The following is a 13,714-nucleotide window of genomic DNA, read 5'->3' as shown; positions in this document are numbered from 1 at the left end:
CAGTCTGACCAGGGATATATGTAATTTCAGAAGCAAGAATGGAGAACGGTTAGTACTAACTTCAGTCCGACTCATAGTCCAGTATAGAGTCCCTCCCTTCAACACGCAACTAAAGTTTTAAATTATCTTATTGGGTAGCTCACTTAAACTACGTTTTGATGACGTTGCTGACGGGGACGGCGAAAAATAATGAATTCCTTTTTACCTCAGTCGCTATGATCCGCCTCTTCTTTCATACCCCTCCGTCCCGGGGAAGGGGGTCCGGGACTTTGACGTGCGCCCAGTTTACTCTGTTCTCCATTCCTGCTTTTAAAATTAAACCTAACCCTGGTCTGACTAAAAGAACAAAAACTTAAATTTTTTACAGGCTATCAGAAACACCCGTTATTCTCTATAATCCTTTTTATGTTGTTAAACTTACCGCGAGTGATATGCTGGAAATATAGTATACTTTCCAATATGGATGATAATAGTGATACACGTGATGTTTTCAAATAAAAGCGAATAATTAATATTCCTCAATTTATAGATGTGCAATATGGGAAGTCTCAAGAAATTTTGAAGGCCTTATTAGTAAAAAAAAAACGGATAATATTTCACACTAGCTTAGGAAATTTAATTTCAATAAGTATGACCAAGAAGTGATATCTAGTTTATTAGGGAGAAGGTATAAATTTGCCACATTTCTAGCTTTATCTCCAGTCCAAACGTATAGTAGGTCCGGAGTTAATCCCCGCCGCCTCTAAATTACAACCAGCATCTCAATGGTTCTTGAAAACTCACGTCAGCGTGACGTGAATGACGAAAATTACGTATTTTCCGACTAAGGAGAGGCGAAATAGCCTGGCCTCCTTTTACGTCCCCCCTTGTATTTTGAAAGGGGGACTGGGACTATGGGGCGCGAATACTTAGGCATCTTATACCGTCTAACCCAATAAACTAGATATCACTTCTTTGTATGACATTATGTATTTTTTAAACATGCCGATGCCATGTTAAAACTGGTGGTTCGCGCTCTGGCACCGCTAACAGTTATGGTGTTGGAAGAGAAGATATAACAGCTTCCATGCTGCAAAGAAAAAATAAATGAATAAGTTAAAATAAAATTATAATTATAATTATAATAAGTGGCGGCAGGGATGGAGCTAAGTCTTAATTGCCATGTTCTTATAGATATGTGTTTTGTATGAAAACGGAATGGTCAAGTTCTTCTCTATACCATATTATGTCTCTGCCTCACCAGTAGTCACTTCTAAGTAAAATTTGACAAATGGCAAGCTAGTTGGAGGAAATAACGTTTCCTTTCGAAAACACACTTTCAGTGCGTGTCCTGCATATTGTTATCCCGTTAAATTTATCGCCAGTTAACGCGTCATAGAAACCGATAAGATGGTTTCCTTTTTCAAATGAAGGAAGTTATTTGTATTATTTAAAGGTTTGCTTAAAATATTGAGAAACAAAATTTGTTATCGTGTCGAAATGCTTTATTTTCTTTCCCTTACAAAACGCGCATGCGTGATTTGGCGAATGACGATCTACGCAGTCTTTCCTATGATGGGCACAAAATAATGACGCTGAATAAGATTTATTTCATAATTTCTTCAATTATATTGTATACCAACATACAAATCCTCGATTACATAGCAAGAGCAGGATAGTATAATATAAAAAATAAGCATCGTAAAGAAGTATATAAAGTTCTTTTGTTGTTATTTCTTAACGTGGATTATATTGTAGGAATATAGTACGCTTCTCTATATGGATGATAATAGCTTATTGTTGATTATCTCCGCTATTTTAACAGCACTTTCTTCTTCCAAAATTGAAGTGTGATTTCCAGATACACTATGTAATTCAATGCTGCCGTCAACGAGCTGAAAAAATGAGGCAAAAGAAATCACTAAATTGAAGTGGTCTGTGATATAAAAGTTACAACTATGCCACTCCTCTCATTTCAAAATTTGAAGGTAAGTCTTTTCCCATGATGTGAAAACGAGACTTATGGCATTACCTTGCTCAAACCGTAATCCTCGAGAAGATCGGACGCGAAGTTGCATTCTGTAGCTTTCACCAAGGTAACGTCTCCAATGTATTTTTCGACAGCTTCGTAATTATAGACAGTGATGATTCTTTGAATGGAGGACTCTACAACTTCTTCTAGATCTTTTGCATTAATCTCCATTCCTTTAGCTTGGCGTAAATACGCGCAAATCAATTCGCATTTGTCTTTTAAGCTACTCAAACCTTTGGTGGCGTCCAGATTCTGCGAAAGTAAAAGTTTAAGTATAAACACTTTCAAGATCAGTATTAAACAGAGCCACATAAATATGAGTCGAAATGATATTTGCTACTAGAATCTTCTAAAATACGACTGGGTAAAAAAAGGCGTCTCATGGCGCAGTCTTCAGAAACAATCGCCGTCTGTGAATGCATCCATGCCTCTATCCTTTTAAAGGATGAGGGCTCAGCAGTCTTTTTAATTTTGCCTCACAATGATGACTTCAGACCCATACTTCTGTATTGTGTTATTTCAGTCAATAGTCAAGAGTAACGTTTACCACAGTATCCTCGTTGCCGATGTATAGTTTCACAAGCTTTTCCATTACTTGAGAAGCTCCCTTTTCTTCAAATGTTTTAAGATCTCCGTGCTCCTCCATGGCCATAAGTTTCAGCAAATCAGGCGTTCCATCGAGAAGCGTTAACGTCTTGACGCCTTTTTCTTGACCATGTTGCTTTTGCAGGTATAATGCCATTTCAAACGCCACCAAGGCACCGAATGAGTAGCCGCATAGGTGGTAGGGACCATCTGGTTGAATTTCTCGAATTTTCTAAATACAGGAACAGATCACTTTATAAAAAGTATAGCTCTGAGTGACTTGGTTTGCTCGAAAACTCCTATGAACCACCGACTTTAACGGGTGACAATTTAGTTGACAAATGGTAGGTGGATCTTTCGATACCAAGGTAATCAGCGAGAATAGGTAGACCATTTGTATTATAAACGACATACAAACAACTTTGAAGTACCAATTTAGTGTTGGAATAAAAGCTCGAATCAGTTCAACAATACAAAATAAACACCTATAACAAAGGCCACTATCGACTGTCGTCTGGAGAGAAGAACCACCTAAATTTGTTCTTCGTAATTGTTTGTATATATTTTCAACACAACATACATACATCAACATAATATATCGCAAGTTCTGTAATTGTCAAAGGCGCATCCAAAGTGCTTTCCAATCCAATGGCTGAGATTTTCAAATGGGAACTCATCGTTTTCAACGAGACTGTATTTCCTTCAATGGGGTGTACAATGAACACGGGTTTGTCAGATTTAATGTTATTGAGTGGTACAATGGTCTCAGAAGGAAATAGTGAATTGTGAGTTTTAGCGTGAATTTCTGATTCTTTATTAGAGTTGCCCGCCGAAGACGCTTCGGATAAAATGTTTTGCTCTGAACCAATCTTAACCAAGGCATCGATGTTTAAGTCTCGAATTTCTTGCATGGACAGATTGAGCTCAAATTCTCTTTCAAGCATCTGTTTAACTTCCACAGCCATGAGAGAATCGAGGCCAAGCTCACCGAGAGTCGTGTCTCTGTTTAAACTGTTCATGTCTTTCAAGCCTAAATTAAAAATTAATTTCTTAATAAAAGACATCAATTAAAATAACTGACATAAAAGTTCGCCTGAATACAACAAAATTGCTTTACTCACCTAATATGCGAGAAATTGATCCAATGATGTCCTTCTTCGAACCTAAAGACTTATTTTTCTCAGCCGGTACAATACTGGAGACGACAGCCATACCCGTCTTGTTGAGCAAGGCTTGATGTGATACTTGCAGAAAATAGTCGAGAGTGGATAAACACGAGTGCATCCTCTGGGGTAATGATCCACCAATCACAATATCGTTTCCACCCATCGTTTCCATTACAACGCCTACGTCACCGATGGCTCCCCATTGAATTGCCAATCCAGGAAGACCATCCTTTTGTCTTCGCTCACAAATCCTTTCCATGGTCGAGTTGGCAAAACCGTAGTTAGTCTGTCCCATGTTGCCTCTACCAGAAGTGACCGAAGAGAAGACTACAAACCAATCCAGCTCCGGGCACATCGCTCGGGTGGCTTGATCTAAGTGAATCGTGCCTTTTACTTTGGGGTCGGTGACTGCGATAAAATTTTCCACTGATTGATTTCCCAGAACAGCGTCTTTCAAAACCATGGCCAAGTTAAAGACTGCGCCAACTGGTCCTATCTCTTGGGCCTCCCGTATGAGGGCGTCGGCACCTTCCTTAGTGGAGGCGTCATTCGTGGAGACTTTAACCACAACTTCTTTACTACTCCATTTCTTGATGCACATTTTTTGATAACCAGTTCGAACACCTGTTCTTGAAGTTAACACCAATTTATGGCAGCCTTGCTCTATTAGCCAATTGGCCAGCTCCAAACCGAATCCTCCCAGCCCACCAGTTATGATATAAGTTTTATCCCGGTTGCAGTGCGTTTTAGGGATTGCCGGAATTAGAACAGGAGCGGGCCTGACTTTCATCACCTTCTCTTCCTCACGAATTTTAATGACAACCTTGCCAATGTGCTTCCCGCTGGCCATGAAGCGAAAGGCGTCCTCAACTTGGTTCGAGGCAAAGACGGTACTTTGGAGAGGTCGAACGGTGCCATTCTTAATGCCTTCAGTTAGTAATTCATTAATTTGTCGTTTGACTACGGTGTTAGCCTTGTTTTTCTCGAAATGGGCGTCCAAAAGAACACCGTGAAATGTAATGTTCTTAAGGAAGGCCGACGTGCCTAGGGGATTGTTCTTGGAAAGATCATACTTGCCGATCTCCAAGAAGCGTCCGGACGGCGCTAAGCAACGAACGCTGGCTTGCAGCTTTTCTTCCGATAAAGAATTTAGAACCAAGTCAACACCTATTTTTCAATAATGAAAATTGTTATGAAGAACTGAATTTTAATAAAACTTATTCATTAGAAGAGGCAAACATAGATTGCCGAAAGTTAGAATACATTCACTGAGGGGATTAATGGAATAATTTTGAATCCTTAGTATTGAGTTTTTATTCTCTTGAATTGCATTATTACAGCCACGAATGAGTGCTTCAGTTATTGCTGTGCGAGTACTCGATCGAGTATCGAGCCGAGTACTCGATAAGAGGTTTTCTGAGAATTGAAAGAGTTTCGAGTATCAAAGCAAGGCTCGATAAATACTCGAACCTGCTTTTGGAAGGCCTCTAACTCTGAAAATGGGATGTAGTAGCTATAAAAGTAGCTACTAGAAAGTCCCTCTTATTGGTTAACAGACGCAAGTTAGTGCTCATTGGGTAGTTTAGATCATAATGCCAGCGTAATGTAGTAGGGTAGTAGCTTCTAGCTGGTAAAATAGAGGAAGCAAAAGTAACAAAATACAGTTAAAGGCGCGTTAACTTTTTTATTTTATTTATTTATTTATTTTTGAAGTTCAGCTTAGTAAGTTTCGTTTGGAACTTTGCGCGAAATATAACAACGGCTAGACGTGACTTCGGTGAGGAAGAGGATTCCAAAGAAGATATTCATGTGGAATAAGTTTGTTAAATTCAAAGTGAAGAAGACTAATATCGTCTGGTAATTGTTTGAAGTAGTTGTCGATGGTCAAAATTATACTAAATGTCTATTATGGGAGCGATAAATGAACAGAAAATGTGGAAATACTGGAAAACCAATTCCCAATTACTCGATAAATACTCGAAACAAATTTTCCAACTACTCGATACTCGATAAGGGAAAGCTTCAATACTCGAGACTCGACTCGAAACCAAAGATTCAAGGCTTGCACAGCCCTAGTACTTCTTCAACTTGGAATCTTTAACATGCCATTTAGTGGGCTTTTCTGCATGAACTTAAAGAGAGGAGATGAAGAAACCATCTATCCTGACGTCATACATGATTTATTTGAATATAGAAGCCAAGTGACATAGACGTAGCAATCGACTAATCCGAGCCGAACCAAAATATAAACTAATTTTCGTTACGTCGTTTGAACGAGTTGCCATATATACGTGTATAACCATAAGCATATCAAACCACCCGTAAGCGTGAATCGGCGGGAAATTAGCCACTGGCATTGTCTAGGTAAAACTCGCGACACAAGTCTTCCTGGTGGCACAAAAGGGAAACTTTATTCAAATCGCGCAAGGGATGCTACCGGAAGCTTGGACTCAAATACAAGGATTAATATATATCATAGACTTACCTATTATATTCTCTACCTACATTAATACTTGTAATCATAACAAACATTGTCGTCTGCTAGTGGGGCTAAAGCGTGGATTTTGAAGTTCGCGTAATAAAGGCATGCGGCAACCTACACTTTTATCTTTTGTACTTATCCTATTCATAAGAAACCAGTTGTACTGTGTACACTTATCACTAAGAGTTTTTCCCATTTTCTTTAAAAATTCGAGATAATTTGCTGTTCCTAATCTTAAACAAACAACTTAAGTCTTAAAAGCCCGTACTAAACCGATTACAGCTGCAATTTATTGCAGAAGCAGACGACTGCTTAGATTTCCGGGTTATAAGGTGGTAGGGGGAATCGGGAAGGAGAGAATTGCTTCGTTTTCCCTCTCAAATTTCTCTCTGGCGCCCTTGTACAATGGTGATTACACGTGGTCTTATTATGAATTCACGCTTACGGGTGGTTTGATATGCTTATGGTATAACCAATGAAACGCGAGGAAGGAGGAGCGGGCGGTTTAACAAAGATTAGTCCTTCGAATTATCTTCAATCCGACGTTAGTATGGGTCTTCTTAAAGATTCCAATCTCTTACTCATAACAGAAAAGCCTTAAGATTGAGACAGCATTTCTTTTTCCCTTTGCTCATGAGCAGAATTTAAAACCAAAAACTCGGGATTTTACCGCAAGCAATATGGGGCTAGGATGCGTGTTCTGAGGAGAAATCGTCATGCTAACTGTGGAACGACTCAGATCTGGGGGGACGCAAGAAAATGGGGTAGAAATACTCGGGAAAATGGCGGGCGGTCTACGTTAGACAAATCACGAAGATCACCCATAATTTCTCCGAGTATTCCTCCCCCTTCTTCTAGCGTTTCACCGTGCTGAGCCGTTCCACAATTACTGGAACGATTTCTCTCACACAATTTTACCGCCCCATCATCTTTCGTTATTTATCCTCTCGTGCCCTAACTACTTTCGACTCACTTTAGAGCCACTTCACAACAACTGGTATACCGTTCGTATTGTGGCCAGCTTTTGGGACAAGTTGGGAATCCATAACTTGTTGTTATTATTTATATATATTAATGCTGTCTTTTGCTAGCAGGCCAAGAATGACGTTTTGTATAATTATTTTGAAAATATCCCAATTCTAGCTAACAATAAGCACGTAAGTAGAGGCTGGGATGAAGAATAGTTACACTTGGATATATCAGTCGACAAATTTTTGGACCACAAATGGCTTACGCGACCTTCGCGCCGCGTAGTGTGAAAATTTTGAAACTCCCGTAACAAACAAGAAACACGTGTTTAGTAAACTTTAGTTTAGCCAAGGCCTAGGGCTATTTAAACATCAACTTTACTGGTTTCTTTTATTATAGAAAGTAATTATATTTAAAGTATAAAGTCACCTACTATAATAATTAGAAGAATAATAGTTCATCTTTAAAACTTCCATAATCATAAATCGCCGCATAAACAAAAGCCACTGAAAACGATCTTAACCATAACCGCCGTTTATTTTTCAAATTCAAACGGAATCAGAGCAGAAGACGTAACAAACGGAAACCAAAAAAACAATCATTTCCGGTAAAAACAGCTTGTCGCGTTACCAAATTTCGAACCCCTCTAATGCGCATCCGCGACCTGGGCCAGAAGCACACGTTATACTACGAGTGATATATCCAAGTGTAACTATTCTTCATCCAAGGTAGAGGTGTGCGGTTAACCGTTTCAATCGAATAATTCGATCGAATACCGAACCGAATTATTCGATCCGGTATTCGATAAGCCCATTTTCACTATTCGATACGAATATCGAATACCGAACTCACTATTTGGTTAAAGTTCGACTACCTTAATTTAGGTCCTTGGCACTAGAGAGACCCACCTTAATTTAAAAAATATCATCCCGATTTTATTTGTCCTCCATCAAAAACTACCAGCAAGTGCCAAGGAAAATTTTAAAAAACACTTGCCACCAATGAGGAGACGTATTTTGAGATTTAGGAGCTTCTATATGTTTTTCTCCTTGCTTTTTTACTAACTTTTAGCAAATATTAGGGTTACCACCCGATTAATCGCGAATAGTTAAGCCTAGTATTCGCGAGTGTTACGGTTAACTTATTCACGAATACTAGGCTTAACTATTCGCGATTAATCGGTTAGTAAAAAGTTTACCAAGGTCTAACTATACGGTATTCGATTTGGAATAATATATTCGATTCGGTATTTGATAAGGAAAATTTTCTAGTATTCGATAACCGGTTCGATACCCAAAAAGTGGTATTCGCACACCCCTACACGTAAGGAACAATATTATGCATGTGTTACTCTTTGTTTTAACGCTTTTCAGACTAACCTCTTCCGTTGGTTTCATTTTTAATATCAAACTCGAAGGAAACGTCTCGGGAGTTGCTAATATGGTTGTCTTTCAATTGTGGGAACCGCATCTTAAGGTACTCTCGCTTTTCTTTCGAACCTACAGTGGTGAAAACTTGACAACCCATGCTTAAACAGATTGCAATGGCCGCCTGCCCAACTCCACCACTTCCGGAATGAATTAGAACACTCTCGCCTGGCTTCATTTTACCTCGAATAATTAAAGCATAGTACGCCGTACTGTACGCCACTGGAACCGTACTCGCTTCTGCCAATGTCCATTGGTCGGGCACCTCCCAAAGGAGGCCAGTGTCTGCTAGCACTTCCGTGGCGAGTCCTTTGCTACTTACCATTCCCATAACCCGTCTACCTTCTTGAGTATCTTCTCGACCAGAGAATTCAAGGCCCAAAAGGCATTCATTGGGTGACAGATTACCTTACGAAAACAAGGAGTTACAGTCATTTATCTTAGAAAAATAAAAATAATAAATGGAAATGTCTTACCGGGAAGAGCATCTGCTGGAAGTTTTCCAGTGGCTAACATGATGTCTCGAAAATTCAATGATGAGCAGTATAATTGATACCGTTTTGTTTCAGATTGACTGTCCTTGGGGCTGAGAGAGCTTAGAGGAGAAGTAATCCACCTTATCGCAGACAAGTCACCACGTGTTAGAATATCGACGTAGGCGTGTTGAGTCAAGACAGTAGAACTCTCGCTTGGAGGAGGAAGTCCAAAATGACGAAAGGTACCCCATTGACCCTTGCTTCTCACATTCACCAAAAGATTCTTCTCTACTACTTCGGCATAAAATGGGTCTAATGGGTCAAACTGTGGTAGAGTCTCTTCGTAGTTCGCATTGAAGACACATCTACAATAAAAAGCAATTTTAATGCATTCTACCAAATTTTTTTTGAAAAAAAAATAACTGACATCAAAAATTTAACGCATACCGTATTTTCTCCCCACCACCAGTTTCTTGTCGAAGACAGTTGACCAAGCCGATAATTCCGGTATCAGTGTTATTTGCGAACAACCACAAATTTTCACCTTCAGAAGAACCATCTAGATTTTTCACTGCTTCTTTCAAAGGCTCAACCCAAGTATCGTAGTTATGGTTATCTATCCTCAATACCGTCTGTTTGGGAATTGCATCCCATGAAGTCTTTTGTTTCCTCATTATATAAAGATTTGAAGATAGACTGTCAGATTTCTTGGCAATCATCGTAAGCCCAACGCTCTTACTAGCAGCAACAATGTCCTCTTCCGATAAGATTTTATCATAACCATGAGAAAGAAGTATCTCCGCTGGTGTTAAACTCGTTCTTTCGATCAGAAACACGAAACCATTGCACTTAGTTGCCTGCGCAATTGATCGCATTGCAGTTTTAAGACATATATCTCGACTGGCAGCAGCTCGGAGATCCTTAGCGACAACCAAGTCGTAAGAGTCCGAAGGTGTCTCCTTCGAATGCAAATCCAAGGAAATTACGTTGACATTGTCACCAAGACCGGAATAGTCCAAGCTAGAATCTTTAACCACTTCTCCGACAGTGTAATTGGCTCGCGTGATCAAGTGGTATTTGCTGACGTAGTCAAGCAAGTGAGGTGCAATCGTGGTTTCAACGGCTAACTCCAATATATTCAGTTTCAGCATGTTTGGCGTGTTTTCTACTACCAAATCCAAGGATGCCCTTAAACATTTCTCATCCAACAAGGATGTTGAAAAGATATCTTTCGCGAATGATGTCTTGTTATTTTCAATTACTTTATCTATGGCTCCATTCAAATCATAATAGTTTCCGGGAGACAATAAGACATCGAGAATGTCTTTCAAAGTTTTCAGAATGCTGTGCTCGTCGGAAATTTTATCCAAGAACGAACTGACCAGATCGTCAGACGCTTCTTTAGAGCCACGTAAAAATTCCAGTATTTGAGCTTCATTCATCCCACTGGCCTTCAAGATTCTTCTACAAACTGCAGAACTAACATTTTTATATTCAAGTATACTATTTTTCTGGTGATCAGACAAAATGTTATCGTCGTTGTTAGGGACGAACTTATGTTCCTCAAGAATCGGGGGACTCTGAGCGCCTTGACGACGTGTTGTTGCGCTAACGCCAAGTCCCTCCAATTCCACTGCTCCAGAAGAACACGAGTTGATGTAAGGATCAAAAAATATTTCTATTTCTGTGACTTGAGCAGCGTTCGGTTGCTTCCTGGGATCTATTTTAACCCGTTGCAATTTTGTCGGTAGGTAAAGCCCTCGGTTTTTCTGACCAAGGATTGGAAATTGAAGCATAGCATCCATGAATGTCACCCAATTGCCATCCCATCGTAACTTGCCATTAAAACTGTTTGACTCTACTTCAATAACTCCCTGGAAAGTGGGTCCGTACTCGTACCCTCTCAGAAGCAGTTCCTTGTAAAATTCTTTCTTATTTATTATGAAATCCGTAACCATGTCCCTTCTCAGGGGTGACTTCTTGATTTCGTTTTCCAAATTCAAGGACGGGTCTGCTGGTACATAGATTTTTCCGCTGACAACCACCGAACTTCCTTCGCAAATTTTAAATTCTCTGTTTTTGTAAAGGGCTACTTCGAATTTAACATGACCTTTATCCGGCATGATAGTGGCACGATGAAGAAGGACGTCTTCAAAAACTACGGGTAAGGTTTCGAAATCATTCTTCTCCTGATTGGCCAGAGTTTTCCAAGCCAACATGAGATAGCCAGTCGCCGGGTACAATACACGCCCATCAATTTTATGACCCACAATGTAATAGTCTGACTCGGATGTACTTGATGAATTTGCGTAAAACACTTTCACCAATGTCGGTCTAGTGTCCTCAAAGTCATTCATCGTTGGAACCCTGTGGGATTTAGTGTGGTTCCATTTCACAAGAGTTGAGAGTCTTGGAGTTCCACGAGGAACTGGATAAGATATTGGGTGGTATAAATTTTTCGCTGCTGGGTTTAGGCCCAAGTTGTATAACCTAACACGAAATAGATTAAATAATAAATTTTACGTAGGTGGAGCAATTCTACTAAATATGACTCACTTTCCTATTGATGACAAGAAAAATGTTAGATCTTCAGATTCAGATTTAGACATCAACGAAATGTATTCACAATCTGCACCGAGCGCTTCCTTGACCATGGATTCCAGAATGCCTTGACCAGCTAACTCTATGATAAGTGCATTCTTTGGGACCTGCTTCATGGCTTCGTGAAAAAAAACTGGCGATGTGATATTGTTGGCGAAATATTCTGGAGAGCAGAACTCAACCAATGGAGTATTCCAAGCTTCATCAAGTATAGACGAACTAATCCAACGGCTTTTTCGGGGTTGACCATTAAAAATAAGGTTATTTAAAGTTTTTGACAATTCCTTTCCGAGTGGGTTGACATAGGGACTATGGAAGGGCAGCTGAAAACATTGAACTTCTTTAACAAAAACTCCTTGAGACCGCATTTCACCGAGAAATTCCTTAAGGCTATGAGGAGGTCCAGCTATTGTAACGCAATCCGTGGAATTATTACAGACTGGAAATACGCCTTCCGGACAAAGATAGTTAGCCTCGCGCCATGATATTCCGACAACAGCCATTTCTCCTACTGGTATCTGTGCACGTTCGCAACACCTGGCAGTCCAGTAAGCGGCCAGAATAGTTTCTTTTGCAGTGAAACTACCATCCGCATAAGCGCTAGCAAATTCACCCACCGAGTGTCCAACTATACCTTCTGGAAAGATATGTAGATCTCGCAACACATCCACTAAGGCGATCTGAGTGACTATCATCGATACGAAGGATGTTAGGAGGCTGCAATTTTCACTTAGATCTTCGTTAACAAGATCAAGCAGGTCATAGTCTAACGGCTTTAATATTTCGGCTGATCGCCTTATTGATTTTGCAAAAGGCTTCAATTGCATCATTTCTTTAGTCGCCATCGGCCACTGAGAATCCAGTCCAGAAAATACGAACCATACGGGTCGAATGGTCGATGACGCTTGTTCGATATGTTTAATGATGTTTTCCTCGTAATTACCTCTCCGAGTGACGTATGTCACGGAGAGGTTCTAATTTCGACGTGTGTGTGTGTGTGGCTGTTGTTATTGACTTACACCCCACGTGACCGCGTTCGCGGTTTCCAAATCGGAGCAAACGTGTTCGCCATTTCCGAACTGCTTTCAAAAGTCTCGGAAATGGCTCCTCTACTTGAGTTCTCACACCACCATCTTCTGATCTTTGTCCATCCCACACGGACACCAGTCTGTACATACTGGCTTCTAATCACCACCATCTTCTGGTCTTCGTCCATTCCACTTGGACACCAGTCTGTACATACTGGCTTCTAATCACCACCATCTCCTGGTCTTCGTCCATTCCACTTGGACACCAGTCTGTACATACTGGCTTCTAATCACCACCATCTTCTGGTCTTCGTCCATTCCACTTGGACACCAGTCTGTACATACTGGCTTCTAATCACCACCATCTTCTGGTCTTCGTCCATTCCACTTGGACACCAGTCTGTACACCTGGCTTCTAATAACCACCATCTTCTTCTCTTCGTCCATTCCACTTGGACACCAGTCTGTACACCTGGCTTCTAATCACCACCATCTTCTGGTCTTCGTCCATTCCACTTGGACACCAGTCTGTACACCTGGCTTCTACTCCATCGTCATCGTTGGGTTTAAGACATTCGCGGCGATCAGCTAGGGTTACGAGAAACGTCTAGCCTCCCTAGGGTGGGATCACCACCAAAGGTTTTCGCAATTGCGGTTGTTCTTGCTTTTAGCTGTAGATCGACACCCTTATATACTACCTATTTGAGTAAGGCAAAGCAACCGGAGTATGCTTCATTTCAAACGCCAATATTAGTCAAGTCTCTCAAGAATGTCTAATTGTTCTTTATCAACGCGATGTAACGCTCAATAAGGCGAACAACTAACGAAGAAAATATTTAATATTAATTATATTTATTTTAATATTTAAGATAATCTAGTTTCTCAACTCAAAATTAAAACGGAAAGAGTTAAAAATTAGCCTATGTTTTAGTCTGTGTGTGTCCGTCCGTTAGTGCACCGCGTTAGCAG

The 13,714-nt window shown here is 40.2% G+C and overlaps 1 protein-coding gene and 1 long non-coding RNA gene across 3 annotated transcripts; one reads left to right on the top strand and one right to left on the bottom strand.

The window, feature by feature from the left end:
- Positions 1-1,436: 1,436 nt before the first annotated feature.
- Positions 1,437-12,644, bottom strand: LOC149618615 (fatty acid synthase-like). The gene is made up of 9 exons (XM_089854882.1): positions 11,673-12,644; positions 9,564-11,606; positions 9,117-9,481; positions 8,593-9,048; positions 3,718-4,929; positions 3,181-3,626; positions 2,559-2,828; positions 2,012-2,263; positions 1,437-1,874 (listed from the first exon to the last, which is right to left on the bottom strand). The coding sequence occupies exons 1-9, from the start codon at positions 12,560-12,562 to the stop codon at positions 1,755-1,757; spliced, it is 6,054 nt and encodes a 2,017-aa protein (XP_089711008.1). The 5' UTR covers positions 12,563-12,644; the 3' UTR covers positions 1,437-1,754.
- Positions 4,687-11,806, top strand: LOC149618616 (uncharacterized). Of its 2 annotated transcripts, XR_016375337.1 has the most exons (5): positions 4,687-7,405; positions 7,942-8,689; positions 8,751-11,389; positions 11,455-11,563; positions 11,644-11,806. It is a non-coding gene; the product is annotated as an uncharacterized LOC149618616 (long non-coding RNA). The 2 variants fall into 2 exon arrangements; XR_016375336.1 differs by lacking the exons at positions 11,455-11,563; positions 11,644-11,806 and having other exon boundaries at positions 8,751-10,774; positions 10,868-11,002.
- Positions 12,645-13,714: the final 1,070 nt, after the last annotated feature.

Source organism: Phalangium opilio, unplaced genomic scaffold (genome assembly GCF_054372755.1).
Source record: "Phalangium opilio isolate 3A_F unplaced genomic scaffold, DU_Popi_V2 ptg000209l_1, whole genome shotgun sequence".
Taxonomy (NCBI): domain Eukaryota; kingdom Metazoa; phylum Arthropoda; class Arachnida; order Opiliones; family Phalangiidae; genus Phalangium; species Phalangium opilio.
Note: the sequence above shows the minus strand (reverse complement) of the source record. Positions and strands in the feature narration are given on the sequence as shown.

Bases quoted from the DNA above. Each gene is read 5' to 3' on its own strand.
- LOC149618615 (XM_089854882.1), bottom strand. From the start codon at position 12,562: ATGGCGACTAAAGAAATGATGCAATTGAAGCCTTTTGCAAAATCAATA. The intron at 9,482-9,563 runs GTATGCGTTAAA...TTTTTATTGTAG, and splicing joins GGTGGTGGGGAGAAAATACG to ATGTGTCTTCAATGCGAACT. The intron at 2,829-3,180 runs GTATGTATGTTG...TCCTGTATTTAG, and splicing joins TTGCGATATATTATGTTGAT to AAAATTCGAGAAATTCAACC.